This window comes from Micromesistius poutassou (assembly GCF_964030765.1).
Source record: "Micromesistius poutassou genome assembly, chromosome: 23".
Taxonomy (NCBI): domain Eukaryota; kingdom Metazoa; phylum Chordata; class Actinopteri; order Gadiformes; family Gadidae; genus Micromesistius; species Micromesistius poutassou.
The window spans coordinates 2,990,677-3,006,861 of record NC_140293.1 but is presented as its reverse complement, the minus strand read 5'-3'; the positions used below and the strand labels follow the sequence as shown (position 1 = coordinate 3,006,861).

Here is a 16,185-nt window from a genome sequence, read left to right as displayed (position 1 = left end):
TGTTTCTATGGAACAAGCAGCTTCTGTCCTGCAAGATCTGGGCAGTGACCACACAGATTCTCTGAGTCAAATCATGTCACTCTTGAAAGAAAACCAAATTGATGAGGATATATCCTGATACAACACTGACAATGATGAGCCATTTTGTTCACTCTTGTTTATTAAAATTTTATTTAGTTATTTACTATTATTATTGTTGTTGTTATGGTTTCTTTGGTGGTACCTGCCATATTACTCCAAAGAAAGAGAGGGGGAAAAAAAAAAAAAAGTATTATTATTTTAATTTTATTTTTATATATTTATTTTTTTCTCTTCTCTTTTTCTCTGAAGAGATCCTCTCGCGCTATAGGTGGAGGAGAACAGGATTAAATGTTTCCTAATGCTAAAATGTTGCATTTCACTGTGAGCGGGCAGAATGATGCTTCAATGTATCCCTCTCAGCACTCTCTGTGTGGTGCCCGGTCCTGGTGGGTTATGTCTCCAGCCCCGCCAGTCTCAGAACGGGACCTGTGTGTGTGTGTGTGTGTGTGTGTGTGTGTATGTGTGTGTGTGTGTGTGTGTGTGTGTGTGTGTGTGTGTGTGTGTGTGTGTGTGTGTGTGTGTGTGTGGTGACTCATGAATGTATTCATGAACTTTCATTCATGTTTTTTTTTTTTTTCTGTTGTTGTTGTTGTTGCTGTCCCTGTTTGTTATCTTTGTTGTTCATTATGTAAAATAAAAATAAGAATACATTAAAAAAAGAAGACAAAACTCTACATTTTCTGGCTATGAACCAACAAAATCATATGTTTTCTTTTTAAATTATATATTACCACGGAATCCCCCAGCCACCAGTTGTCGTATATATATGCGAATATGCACATGTTTACAGCCTATGACCATCATTTAAATTTCTGTGACTTCCACAATGTCCATAATGGTGGTATCTTTTCAGTGGTGAAAGTCACGTGGAAGATGTACAGTGGCACTAAGTGGTGAAAAAGTAGACTCTTCTTTTTCAATATGTCAATGCATTATAATCCTATGTATATGTTACAAGTGGTATGTGACAACTTGTTGGTGTGTGTGCTCAGGTCGAGAAGGGTGAATAACGTTACTGTTGTTTCTGGGGGACTGATCAAATAAATCACAAGAAGAGACGAAATGTCAAAAGAAGACTCCCACCTTGTCCCTTCTGGTACTGACTGCTATTGAAGACTTCCACCTTGTCACTTCTGGTTCTGACTGCTATTGAAGACCTCCATCTTGTCCCATCTGGTTCTGACTGCTATTGAAGACTTCCACCATGTTCCTGGTGGTACTATTGAAGACTTCCACCATGTCCCTGGTGGTTCTATTGAAGACTTCCACCATGTCCCTGGTGGTTCTATTAGAGACTTCCACCATGATCCTGGTGGTTCTATTGAAGACTTCCACCATGTTCCTGGTGGTACTGACTGGACCATTTCCCGAGGTTTTCTCTGGTGAAGGCAGTGTTGTGGATGTTGTGTTCAAAGGATTCAGTTTTTCAAAATATGACTCTGTTACCATTGCAGTTACATAGTGACAACAGATACTCGGTCGGTTTAGCCTTCATAACCATGCTAATGACATCATTGATTTAAACATTACGGATATCCAATACGGTATCTGTACTGATACTGACAGTACATTAGATACCTTATACAGTATCTACTGGTATTTATAGTACATTAGTTTCCCAATACGGTATCTGTCCTGATACGGACAGAACATTAGATACCTAATCTGTATCTACTAAGCAGTCACCACAACTCAACTGGAACATCGTGGTAAGTTGTTGATGAGACACCCTGGTTGCTGTTGTTGGAACGTGCAGAAGCACGTGCACTGGCAGGTAACAACCCCACAAGTTTCGTTTTAGACACTAAGTAGGCCACCTGACTTGTCTGTTATAGACACTATACAGGCCGCCCTACATGTGTTTCTCAAATAGAGCAGTGGCTCTTAACCAGTGAGAAAAATGTACACTAGTGGGCCGTGAAATGCAATTCATATTTCACATAGTGAGCTAGTAAAACCTAAAGTATAATTTAAGTATATTTATTGTTAATACTTGAAGTATTAACAATTCATTATTCCACATAATGCAAGTTCATGCTTTATTTTTTTTCAAAATGCCGTATATGAGCCTGTATGAGTTACTTACTATACTTTTTTATGTGAACAGCATGTAGTCTCACGATCTGACCTATCAAATGCTTTATAAAAATAAATTGATACACGAGAACATTCAACAGTTGATGACCACAATGTGTTAAAATGATAGATAAGACAAAAGGCGAAGTTTGAGCAAGTTCATGCTTTATTTTTGTTCAAAATGCCGTATATGAGCCTGTATGAGTTACTTACTATACTTTTTTATGTGACCAGCATGTAGTCTCACGGTCTGACCTATCTAACGCTTTATAAAAATAAATTGCAGAAATAAAAGCAGAACAACCCACATCGGACAAAATGTCTTCTTTATTTTACAGTTCAATCATCCGCCTAGTAGTCACCCAATAAGACTAACTAAAACACATCAAACCAAACTAGATACATCTCTTATCTCTATTTCTTATGACAACATTATATGTTTATCTCATGTGCCAGCAGTAGTTACCACAGGCAAATGGCAAAAGGCACCACAGGTACCACAGTGAACTCAAGTGGATCTTCAACCTCATGTTTTACAATGAAGATCCAAACTAAAAGCTGTATATGGTAAGAATCAAACACAAGACACAATTGATATAGAGTTTGTTCAACGACGGAAGGCCAGATCTAATCATCTTTTAAAATTATTACCAGGAAGCCCCAATTGTTCTCATTTTATGTTTGCAACAGACTCCAAGGATCTGTCTGAACTAGCAAGATACATTTGTGGCTAACGGTAATATTATGTAGAACATAGCATTCCCTCCTTTTTGAATGCATACTTTGCCTCTGTTTGAACTTCATTTGACTGTTTTTTACCTCAGGAGACTGTAAAGAGGTGGATCTGGTATTCTTATGGGCTGAGGTCGCAGACTTTGTCCTGAACTGCATGTGGTGTTGTGGTCTGACCTATCTAGCACGACAGTTGATGACCACAATGTGCAAAAATGATAGATAGGACAATATGGGAAGTTTGAGCACAAACCACTGTGGCCAGTTAGTTTTGAAAATGTCAAGCACTCTGCAAGATCACCTGTATTAACGTTTCACATTTCACACATTGTGCTTTTAACAGGGATTACAACCTGTTCGAAAGTTACACTTTGTGTATTTGTTTCCTGACCTTTTTTATTAGTTGTATTTTGCACTACAACTGCATAAATCACATCCTCTAAGGCAGCTTCTTCAGCTTCTGAAACATAAACATTTAAATCGGTCAATCATTATATTAGAAAGAAGGTGGAGGAGAAGTTACTCTGTTGAGGATGAGTGATATTTGTTGTAAAGGAAGAGAAGGTAGGTGTTATTCATTTAGGGAGAATTAGGAGGAGGTGGAGGTCGAAGAGTTATTGGATACCTTTGGGTCTCCTCCAGCAGCATCCTCCCAATACTCCCAGAAGAACCATCAGGAAGAGGGCCAGTCCAGCGTAAGCCAATGGGAGGAGAAGATGGTGATGGAAGGGGTGGTGGGATGCGGGGCTTAGGGATTCGGGGGATGAGGTTGCTGAGGAAAGGAGACCACATAATAAGCAGAAAGACAAGCAAGGACAGACAGGCTGACATCCCGGTACAGATGGATTGACCCACATTGGTCATTACAGAACCATAGTTTTGATTATTTAATGATAAAGAAGTTCTACCATAGTCCCCCTTTAATGTGACTGTAGAACCTTACCATGTGGAGACCAAACAGAGAGTTCACCTCTGACAGCCAGCCAGCTCCCTGGAGACTCAACACCAGAGAAGTTACACGTGTAGAGGCCTTCATAAGATCTGTTGACAGGAGCAAACCTCATCTCTCCCGTCAAACTGGCCCCAATGAGCCGTCCATCTCTGGAAAAGGTACAGGACTGGTTTATTGGGGTCACAACACCCAGCTGGTTACTGGACTTCAGGCAGCGAAGTGTAACAGAAGTTCCTTCTGGTACAGGGTGGACAGGACTCTCTAGGATCACAGACCCTCCTGTAGAAACACAGCAAACTGTCACCCCAGGTCTAGGGACATTAAACCATTGAACCACAACAAAATGAAAATGTTAATGTCAGGTGGAAAAGATGGTCACTTTTTCCATAGGGATTATAGATGTGAGTATGTGTGTCTGTGTGTGTATGCGTGTGTGTGCATATACTTTTGTGATGTCAGCTGGGAATGTAAAATAAAAAATGAACAGACCAACTTTAATCATAAAAACAGAGATGTACTGTAATTTGAATAGTAATTATGAATATGTTGTTATCCATTGCAACATCTATGCAAATATATAACAATTGTTCTATACTAGACACTAGACACATGCCAGATAACCTTCCATAGTGCAGTGTTCTAAATGGTGAATAATGTACAGAGAGAACCAACTGGTGACAAAGAGACACACATACCAGTCACTGTGATGTTGACCACTTCACCTCGTTCTCCAGAGTTAGACTCACACCAGTAAGAACCACTGTGTTGTTCTCCTGCCAGTGCAATATTACATTCATGGATCTTCTGAGAGCAAATAACGTATTTAGAGTTGGTCATTATTCGCTCATCAGCTCCGCAGTATAACGTCAAACTCTCCCGCTTGACAAACTGAGTCCTGCATGGGCTGATCCCCAGAGACCGGCCAAAACATGGACCTGTAGTCAACCAATACAATATAATTCAGTCAATACATTTAGAAATCAATCAATACCATTAGAAATCAGTCAATTAAAACCTTAGAAATCAGTCAATCAAAACATTATAGATTAATCAATACATTTATAAAACCAAATATACATTAGGAATCAATAAATACATTTCGAAATGAATACATTTGAATCAATCAATACATTAGAAATCAGTCAATCAATACATTTAGAAATCAGTCAATCAATGCATTTAGGACGGTATAAACTCACTGTTTCCCCGGGTGAGGTGCAGCAGGACCAGGATTAAAGTCAGCCCTGAAAAGCACCGTGAACATTCATTCATGATATCATCAAGTCCTGTTTGATGAGAATGTGTAAAATAGTTCAGATATATATATCAAACTGAAAAAAATAATACATTACTATTAAGTGACCCAAGGAGTATGTATTGCACATGTATTATATATTATATACTGTATCCATTATACAAATTTTGAGATACAGCAGATTACATTTAAATATTAAATATTGCACAGATAGATTAATAACATCTTACTTACAGAACATTGGACTTCATAACATGCTACTGAGCGTTAGATTCATAACACCTGACTGATGTCTTGCTGTGATGTCTTGTGAGCTCACACATGAGAGTGACAGAACGATGTGCGTGGCCTGGGGTGTTCAGTTCCTGTGCGCCTACAAGTAGTTCTGTAGGTGTGATATTAATCAAATGTTTGGTAACATGTTATCAATCCAACTTTGTACAATATTTATCTGTAAAAAAACGTACATAAACAATCTATATAAATGTACAACAACTACATTTTTCAATATTGATTATTTCATCTGCAATAGATCAACTTGTGCATTTGTATATTTTTCTATACATGTATTGCCTTTCTGTATTCAATTGTTTTATATATTTTTTTTTCTATTGATTGATATTTAAATGTATTGATTGATTTCTAATGTATTTATTGGTTTCTGAATTAATGTTATGGTATCTAATGTATTGATTGACTTCAGGTCCATATTTTGGCAGGACTCTGGTGATCAGCCCTGCAGGACTCCGTTCTTCAGACTCCAGAGTTGGACTTCATACTATAGAGCTGATAAGAGAGGAATGACTCAATCTTCCTCATTATTTGTTCTCAGAAGATTCTCTCCACACTTGGAGTTCCCAGTCACATGAATATAAAGTAAGGGAAATAATGGAAATGATCTCCCCTATCTAAGAAAAAAGATAATTATTTGGTTTGATGTGTTTAAGTAATTCTGTATCAGGTGACTGAGTAGAAATGGTTGTGTAACAAAGAAGTTTTCTCGGCTATTGGTTGTTCTGCTTTCGGTGGACAATGCATCTATGTTGGGGAACTACAGACAACAGTGCAGACAGTGGTTGGTGTGTGTGTGGGTGTGAGACTTTGTGCATGTTGAGCTTGTGGTGAGAGGTCTGTGGGGCTGGATGGTGAGAAACTTGAGACGGTTAGCTGCTGGAGCTCTTATGCACCCTAATTCAGACACTCTTTTATCCAATCAGACTATAATCAAATATTTATTTATACATATATAAATATTAATTGCAAATGCTGAGTTCAAATCAGGTAAAGAAATACACCCCCCTACACCCTTGCAACGTATTGAAATGTTGCTGGTCTCAGAATGATCACACTCTCTTCAGAATGATCCCACTGCCTTCATCTTAGTCACTATCTTCTTCTCACATAAGTCTAGCTGTGAGTTTCAGTCCGGAGCAGCACGGGAAGGACGAGACGGGGGCACAGGTTCAGCAGATTACAACTCTTGCGCTCTTACATCGCTCGACTACGAGAGTTGACTTTATTAAACCACTCACACATAACACACAACACACATTCCACCTAATCCATCAACATTAATGTTTCAACGACGGTGTTAAGTGTTCTCCAGCTCCACCGTCACCGAGGTGGAGTTAAAAAGATCCCTCATAGCGTCACTGCCGCAAAGGACCCAGGAGGGTGCCAAAGGTCCGAATAACGCTAGTCCGAACCCCCCCCCCCCGAAGGGGAGGATCAGTGGTAGTAGAGGGGAGGATCAGTGGTAGTAGAGGGGAGGATCAGTGGTAGTAGAGGGGAGGATCAGTGGTAGTAGAGGGGAGGATCAGTGGTAGTAGAGGGGATCAAGGTAGTAAAGAGGTGGATCTGGTATTCTGATGGGCTGAGGTCACAGACTTTGTCCTGAACTGCATGTAGTCTCGTAGGACCTATCTAGCGCTGTATAGAAATAAATTGATCACACTGACATGATAACGCTCAACAGTTGATGACCACAATGTGTCAAAATGATAGATAGGACAATAGGGGAAGTTTGAGCACAGACTACTGTTGCCTGCTAGTTTTGAAAATGTCAAGCACTCCACAGAATCAGCTACATTAACATTTCATACCCTGATTACATTGTGCTGTTAACAATGATTACAACGTGTTCTAAATTAAGGCTTTGTGCGTATTTGTTTCCTGAACTTTTGACTGTTGTGTTATGTTTAACACTACATCCCCATCACTCACATCCTCTGAAACATCTTCTTCAGTTTCTGAAACACAAACATTTCAATCTGTCAATCACTCTATTAGAAAGAAGGCAAAGGAGGAGAAGTACATTTACATTTACATTTAGGGCATTTGGCAGAAGCTTTTATCCAAAGCAACTGTCAGAACAGTAAGTACCAAGTGCCAAGCACTGACAATTGTTAGGTTATTGGTAAGGAAGGAGGAAGTGTTATTGTATGGGAGGAGATGAGTTATTCATGTAGGGACTAGTGGGTGGAGGTGGAGGAAGAATTATGTTGGGGAGAAGTGAGAGTTATTCTGTACCTTTATGTATCATCCAGCAGCACCCGCCAAATACCCCTAGAAGAACCAATAAGGGGACGCTCCGTACAGCATAGACCAATGGGAGGAGATGATGGGGATGGGAGGGGGGGAGGGAAGTTGGGTGAAGGGATTCGGGGGAGGAGGTTGCTGAGAAAAGGAGACAACATAATAAGCAGAAAGACAAGTAAGCCTGCTGTGCTTTTAAATCTTCAGAATAATCAACATAACCCCCACTGAAAGAAGGAATGACATCACGCTACGGGTGATGGATTGACCCACATTGTTTTATGGTAATTTCAGAACCATTGTTTTGAATTAAATTCTGAAGAAGATCTACAATATTCCCCCTTTAATGTGACAGAACTTTACCATGTGGAGACCAAACAGAGAGCTCACCTCTGACAGCCAGCCAGCTCCCTGGAGACTCAACATCAGAGATGTTACACGTGTAGAGGCCTTCATAAGATCTGTTGACAGCAGTAAAACTCATCTCTCCCGTCAAACCAATCCCAATGAGCCGCCCATCTCTGGAGAAGGTAGAGGGCTGGTTTATTGGGGTCACAACACCCAGCTGGTTACTGGACTTCTGGGACTTCAGGCAGCGAAGTGTAACAGAAGTTCCTTCTGGTACAGGGTGGACAGGACTCTCTAGGATCACAGACCCTCCTGTAGAAACACAGCAAACTGTCAACCCAAGTCTCTGTAGGACCACAGACCCTTATTATTGTTTTATCCTGAGATGTACTGTCATTTGAATAGTAATCATGAATGTGTTTTTATAATAAATGGTAAAAGGACTGCATAGATATAGTGCTTTTCCAGGGTTAGTGTGGCCACTCAAAGCACTTTACAATATTACCTAACATTTACCCATTCATGCACACATTTACACACCGACGGCGGAGTCAACCATGCAAGGCAACAACCAGCTCATCAGGAGATGTTAGGGTGAGGTGTCTTGCTCAGGGACACCTCAAAACTCAGCCAGGAGGAGCCGGGGATCGAACTAGCAACCTTCCGGCTACCAGCCAACCCGCTTTACCTCCTGAGCCACCTGCTGCAGCGTTATCCATTGCAACAACTATGCTCATATATAACAATTGTTCTATACTAGACACTAGACACATGCCAGATAACCTTCCATAGTGCAGTGTTCTAAATGGTGAATAATATACTGAGAGAACCAACTGGTGACAAAGAGACACACATACCAGTTACTGTGATGTTGACCGCTTCCCCAGAGTTAGACTCACACCAGTAAGAACCGTTGTGATGTTCTCTCGCCATCGTAATATTACATTTGTGGATCTTCTGAGAGCAAGAGGCTGATTTTGAGTTATACGTCATTATACGCTCATCAGCTCCGCAGTATAACGTAAAAGTCTGGTCTTTGAAGAACTGAGTCCTGCATGGGCTGATCCCTAGAGACCGGCCAAAACATGGACCTGTGTTCAACCGATCAATACATCAGAAATACAATCAATTAATTTAGACATCAATCAATGAAAACATTATAGATTAATCAATACATTTAAGACGGTATAAACTCACTGTTTCCCTGGGTGAGGTGCAGCAGGACCAGGATTAAAGTCAGCCCTGAAAAGCACCGTGAACATTCATTCATGATCACATCATCCAGTCCTGCTTAGTGATAAGTAGGAATGTGTAAAATAGTTCAGATAGTGTCAAACAGAATGGCATAAAAAATATACATAAAAAATTCATTACTATAAAGTGACCCCAAGAGTATGTATTGCACATGTATTATATACATATTCATCATAGAAATGTTGAGATACTGCAGATTAAATTAAAACATGAAATATTGCACAGATAGATAACATCCTACTTGTCTTACAGAACATTGGACTTCATAACATGCTACTGAGCGTTAGATTCATAACACCCGACTGACTCTCAGACAGACTGATTCTTGTGAGCTCTCACACATGGGAGTGACAGAAGGATGTGCGTGGTCTGGGGCGTTCAGTTCCTCCTTCCTGTGCGCCTCTTCACAAATCAATTGACAAATCAATGTGCCTATTCACAAATCCATAAAATCACAAATTATATCTACATGAATACAATGAGAGCTGCAAACTTGTAATAATAATAACATTGTCTCGACTTGAGGAATTGTTTCTACTTGAGTCCATCTTCAAGTAAAACACCTTGGTGATTACATCACCAATAACTTCAAAAATATTTTCAATCTTCGATCTATCAGTCTTGGTTTTTTGTAACAAAACGTATTTTTATTTTAATCAAACTTGGCTTGGTGGGCTTGTGAGTAATGTGGGCGGGCCAGTGCCGCCCAGGCTCGTTACTGCCAATGCCACTGTGGTAAACTACTGCAGACTGTTATTCAATGAGGACTGGTGGGAATTCAGGGTACTGTGCTCCACATGGACTTGAAGCTGGCTGGTGTAATCATACATAATATGTTGGTAAGTGAAAAGGAATTGGGCGGGAAAAGTTTTGGTAATCTTTTCATCACAATTATCACAATTTTGACTAACAATTGACATTTGTTAAATAATCATCAGTCCATTTTATTGAAGGGTTGATTTTTTATGTTGCCACATTGGCTGTTGCTTATTATGTTAAGTAACATGACTTGGAGAGGGCATTTAATGATAGTACCTAGCTAGACTATAACATTTGCATGCCTGTAGGTGGCAGTCTCAGATTGCTAGATTACCAATCTAACCCTAACCCTTTGAGTTCAGAGGTGATACCAATTTAGTTGGCATTATGTTCTCAACACTAATATGCAAATAAAGAGCTAGTACTGAGCTCGCATGAAGATACTATCTTCTCATGTTTCAATATGTGATTAATAACAAATGACTGTTGGGGTGTTGGAGCTAGAGCTCTTCTCTATCAGTAGACTTGAATCTGTCTTGAAGCTGGGTGTTGATGTTCTTTGCAGTTCTGATGGCCGTCTTGATGGCTGTTTCAATCCAGCCGTGAGTGAAGCCGGTGTGTTCCCCAGCGAAATGAACCCTGCCCTGGGACTGGAAGAGCTCAGATGAGTAATCTGTATGCTGGTAGGGAGTGAAGATGGTGAAGGCTCCCAGGCTGTACGGGTCAGAGCCCCACTTCTTCACCACCACCCCCGTGCAGAGGTCCCAGACCTGCTCCCCGTGGATTAGCTCCAGATCCTTCAGATCCTTTACTGGTATTTATAGTAAATTAGTTTCCCAATACGGTATCTGTCCTCATACAGACAGAACATTATACCTAATTTGTATCTACTGATATTTATGGTACATTAGTTACCCAAAACAGTGTCTGTATGAATACAGACTCACTACCAGTGGCAGATTTAGCATATTGGGGGCCCAAGGCGAAGATATGTATGGGGCCCACCTCATCCGATCTTTAAAAGAGAATGGAGGAAAAAAAAATGTACCGACTTAATGGTGGATATGCAGGTAAAGCTAATCTACACGGAAGTAAAGGTTGGAGATGAGAAAAAAAATCTTCCCCTTTAAACCCTGCATACACTTCTTCACTCCAAAATGAAGATAGAAAGCAGAGAACACACAAATTGTAGCACTACACAAACTAATAGTCATGATGGAACCCAACAGAGGATAAGGTTTCAGATAATACCTGTCTTTGCCAAAATGCCAGGAAAACCAGCACTGTTTATTCTTTTTTTTAAGATCAAATCAATATCAATACAATAGCAAGACAAGTAGTTAGGGTAAACCCCCACAAACAGCCATAATAGCAAATATTGCCAAGAGGAATAATTAACTTTGTATGTGTGAGGTTGCAATTGGCATTGCACTTGAGATTGAACATTTCAAACAAACCATATATATATATTTATATAAAAAGAAAAAGAGAAAGAGAGAGAGAAAAGGTAGATTGTTCTCCACATCACACGCTTCTGACACAGAGTCCTACTTATTGACATCTTCTCACAGGTCTTCACCTAGCGCCACTTCACAGCTAGCTGCTGCTGCTGTAGCAGCATGTTCAATGCTTTGGACGTTGTTGTTCCTGTCTGTATCCCCAACAGTAGCCGTAAAAAAGTGTGTCATCTTTGGCAGCATTGCAAATACTTATCGGTGTCTTTTCACTTTTTTCGTTTATTTGAGCCACTTGGGTAACTTTATTTCCTAACCCTTTTCCTAATTCTTTATTTTGTTTTCGCGTTTAGACTCGTCTTGCTTCATCTCTGTTTGTCTACTTAAAAAAAAAAAAGGTTGGTTGAGGTTGGTTGGTACTATGGGGGCCCCAAGCGGCTGCCTACCTATGCCTCTATGTTAAGACCGCCACCACTCACTACAGATACTAATCAGTCACCACAGCTCAACTGGAACATTGTGGTAAGTTGTTGATGAGACACCTTGGTTGCTGTTGTCGGAACGTGCAGAAGAACTTGCACCGGCAGGTAACCACATACTAACAACTGCTTTCTCACCATCCACATACCTCTCCCCACAAGCTGTCTGAAGTTCCGTTTTAGACACTAAGTAGGCCACCCGACTTGTATGTAATAGACGGTATACAGGCCACCCATGTGGCCTGTATACCGTCTGTATACACATACATGTGTTTTTAAAATAGAGCAGTGGCTCTTAACCAGTGAGAAAATGTACGCTGGTGGGCCGTGAAATGCAATTCATATTTCACATAGTGAGCTAGTAAAACCTTAAGTATAATTTAAGTATATTTATTGTTAATACTTGAAGTGTTAACAATATCATTTGTACAAAATGTTCGAAATTTGCCTCATTATTGATTCATTATTCCACATAATGTTGGAATAAATATAAAGTTCATGCTTTATTTTTGTTCAAAATGCCGTTTCTATGAGCCTGTATGAGTTCTACTTATTTTACTTTTTTATGTGAACAGCATGTAGTCTCATCACGGTCGGACCTATCTAACGCTTTATAAAAATAGATACACGAGAACATTCAACAGTTGATGGCCACAATGTGTTAAAATGACTGTGGCCTGCTAGTTTTGAAAATGTCAAGCACTCCTCAAAATCACCTCCATTAACCTTTTCTCACCCTCATCACATTGTACATCTCAAATGCATGTGTTTTACATATGCAATTACCTGCAATATGCCGTTTCTATGAGCCTGAATGCATTTTACTTGTTTTGGATAATCTGCTTTGCGTGAAATATTGCAAATATTGCTGATTGGATATCCTTAAATAATGTGTTTGTGTGCATCTTTAATAATCATTCCCTTGAACTTAAAGTTGGTGTGCCTGGAATGTCTTGTTGGGGTCATGGTGGGCCTCAGGCCTCAGCCCCAGAAAGGTTGAGAACCACTGAAGTAGAAAGCAGAACAACCGACATCTCACAAAATGTCTTCTTTATTTTACAGTTCAACCATCCGCCTAGTAGTCACCCAATAAGACACACATCAAACCAAACTAGATACATCTCTTATCTCTATTTCTTATGACAACATTATGTTTATCTCATGTGTCCAGCAGTAGTTACCACAGGCAAATGGCAAATGGCACCACAGGTACCACAGTGAACTCAAGTGGATCTTCAACCTCATGTCTTTACACTTGATAAAGATCCAAACTAAAAGCTGTATATGGTAAGAATCAAACACAAGACACGATTGATATAGAATTTGTTCAAGCATGTGGACGGCCAGATCTAATCATCTTTTAAAATGATCATCATGAAGCCCCAATTGTTCTCATTTTGTGTCTGCAACAGACTCCAAGGATCTGTCTGAACTAGCAAGACATATTTGTGGTTAGGCTACAAATAACCAAACCATTCATCAGAACATTTTCTTCTCATTAAACAAACACAAAAATCATTATTCGTAATAACGCTAATATTATGTAGAACGTTGCATTCCCTCCTTTTTGAATATATACTTTGCCTCTGTTTGAACTTCATTTGACTGTTACTTTTTACCTCAGGAGACTGTAAAGAGGTGGATCTGGTGTTCTGATGGGCTGAGGTTGCGGACTTTGTCCTGAACTGCATGTAGTCTCGTGGTCGGACCTATCCAGCGCTGTGTAAAAATAAGCACTGACATGAGAACGCTCGACAGTTGATGACCACAATGTGCAAAAATGATAGATAGGGGAAGTTTGAGCACAGACCACTGTGGCTTGTTAGTTTTGAAAATGTCAAGCACTCCGCAAAATCACCTACATTAATGTTAATTAACATATAATTAACATATAATTAATTAACATTAATTTCACACATTGTGCTGTTAACACGGATTACAACCTGTTCTAAAGTTACACTTTGTGTGTATTTTTTTCCTGACCTTTTTTCTTCTTTTTATTTTGCACATCTGCATAAATCACATCCTCTGAGGCAGCTTCATCAGCTTCTGAATCATAAACATTTAAATCAGTCAATAGTTATAATAGGAAGAGGTGGAGGAGAAGTTACTCTGTTGGGGATGAGTCATAGTTGTAAAGGAGGAGAAGGTTGGTTTTATTAATTTTGGGAGAATTAGGAGGAGGAAGGTGGAGGAAGAAGAGTTATTGGGTACCTTTGCGTCTCCTTCTCCAGCAGCATCCTCCCAATACTCCCAGAAGAATCATCAGGAAGAGGGCCAGTCCAGCGTAAGCCAATGGGAGGAGAAGATGGTGATGGGAGAGGGGGTGGGATGCAGGGTTGAGGGATTCGGGGGATGAGGTTGCTGAGGAAAGGAGACCACATAATAAGCAGAAAGACAAGCAAGCCTGCTGTGCTTTTCAATCTTCCGAAGACCCGAAGACCAATCAACAGAACGCCTTTAATGTGACTGTAGAACCTTACCATGTGGAGACCAAACAGAGAGTTCTCCTCTGACAGCCAGCCAGCTCCCTGGAGACTCAACACCAGAGAAGTTACACGTGTAGAGGCCTTCATAAGATCTGTTGACAGGAGCAAACCTCATCTCTCCCGTCAAACTGACCCCAATGAGCCATCCATCTCTGGAAAAGGTACAGGACTGGTTTATTGGGGTCACAACACCCAGCTGGTTACTGGACTTCAGGCAGCGAAGTGTAATAGAAGTTCCTTCTGGTACAGGGTGGACAGGACTCTCTAGGATCACAGACCCTCCTGTAGAAACACAGCAAATTGTCAACCCAGGTCTCTGTAGTACCGCAGACCCTCCTGTAGAAACACAGCAAACTGTCAACCCAGGTCTAGGGGCATTAAACCATTGAACCACAACAAAATGAAAATGTTAATACCAGGTGGAAAAGAGGGTCACTTTTTCCATAGGGATTATAGATGTGAGTATGTGTGTCTGTGTGTGTCTGTGTGTGTATGCGTGTGTGTGCATATACTTTTGTGATGTCAAAATAAAAAATAAACAGACTAACTTTAATCATAAAATGATGTAATTTGAATGGTAATTCTAAATATTGTCATCCATTGCAACAACTATGCAAATATATAACAATTGCTCTATACTAGACACTAGACACATGCCAGATAACCTTCCATAGTGCAGTGTTCTAAATGGTGAATAATGTACCGAGAGAACCAACTGGTGACAAAGAGTCACACATACCAGTTACTGTGATGTTGACCGCTTCACCTCGTTCTCCAGAGTTAGACTCACACCAGTAAGAACCGCTGTGTTGTTCTCCTGCCAGTGCAATATTACATTCATGGATCTTCTGAGAGCAAGTAACATATTTAGAGTTGGTCATTATTCGCTCATCAGCTCCGCAGTATAACGTCAAATTCTCCCGCTTGACGAACTGAGTCCTGCATGGGCTGATCCCCAGAGACCGGCCAAAACATGGACCTGTAGTCAACCAATACAATAGAATTCAGTCAATACATTTAGAAATCAATCAATACCATTAGAAATCAGTCAATTAAAACCTTAGAAATCAGTCAATCAAAACATTATAGATTAATCAATACATTTATAAAACCAAATACACATTAGGGAATCAATAAATACATTTCAAAATGAATACATTTGAATCAATCAATACATTAGAAATCAGTCAATCAATACATTTAGGACGGTATAAACTCACTGTTTCCCCGGGTGAGGTGCAGCAGGACCAGGATTAAAGTCAGCCCTGAAAAGCACCGTGAACATTCATTCATGATATCATCAAGTCCTGTTTGATGAGAATGTGTAAAATAGTTCAGATATATATATCAAACTGAAAAAAATAATACATTACTATTAAGTGACCCAAGGAGTATGCATTGCACATGTATTATATATTATATACTGTATCCATTATACAAATTTTGAGATACAGCAGATTACATTTAAATATTAAATATTGCACAGATAGATTAATAACATCTTACTTACAGAACATTGGACTTCATAACATGCTACTGAGCGTTAGATTCATAACACCTGACTGATGTCTTGCTGTGATGTCTTGTGAGCTCACACATGAGAGTGACAGAACGATGTGAGTGGCCTGGGGTGTTCAGTTCCTGTGCGCCTACAAGTAGTTCTGTAGGTGTGATGTTAATCAAATGTTTGGTAAGATGTTATCAATCCAACTTTGTGCAATATTTATGTAAAAAATGTTTATGTAAAAAATCATACATAAACAATCTATAT

General features: G+C 39.8%; 2 protein-coding genes across 2 annotated transcripts; both read right to left on the bottom strand.

The window, feature by feature from the left end:
- Nucleotides 1-6,610: 6,610 nt before the first annotated feature.
- Nucleotides 6,611-9,562, bottom strand: LOC311368322 (uncharacterized protein). Its single transcript, XM_084487117.1, has 6 exons — nucleotides 9,484-9,562; nucleotides 9,177-9,221; nucleotides 8,837-9,070; nucleotides 8,022-8,291; nucleotides 7,626-7,772; nucleotides 6,611-7,345 (listed from the first exon to the last, which is right to left on the bottom strand). The coding sequence occupies exons 1-6, from the start codon at nucleotides 9,488-9,490 to the stop codon at nucleotides 7,239-7,241; spliced, it is 810 nt and encodes a 269-aa protein (XP_084343243.1). The 5' UTR covers nucleotides 9,491-9,562; the 3' UTR covers nucleotides 6,611-7,238.
- Nucleotides 9,563-13,317: 3,755 nt separating this feature from the next.
- On the bottom strand, nucleotides 13,318-15,977 carry LOC311368320 (uncharacterized protein; the record flags this gene model as incomplete). The annotated part of the gene is made up of 8 exons (XM_084487116.1): nucleotides 15,925-15,977; nucleotides 15,635-15,679; nucleotides 15,154-15,393; nucleotides 14,409-14,696; nucleotides 14,140-14,289; nucleotides 13,909-13,974; nucleotides 13,545-13,644; nucleotides 13,318-13,357 (listed from the first exon to the last, which is right to left on the bottom strand). The coding sequence occupies exons 1-8, from the start codon at nucleotides 15,929-15,931 to the stop codon at nucleotides 13,318-13,320; spliced, it is 936 nt and encodes a 311-aa protein (XP_084343242.1). The 5' UTR covers nucleotides 15,932-15,977.
- Between the last annotated feature and the right edge of the window lie 208 nt (nucleotides 15,978-16,185).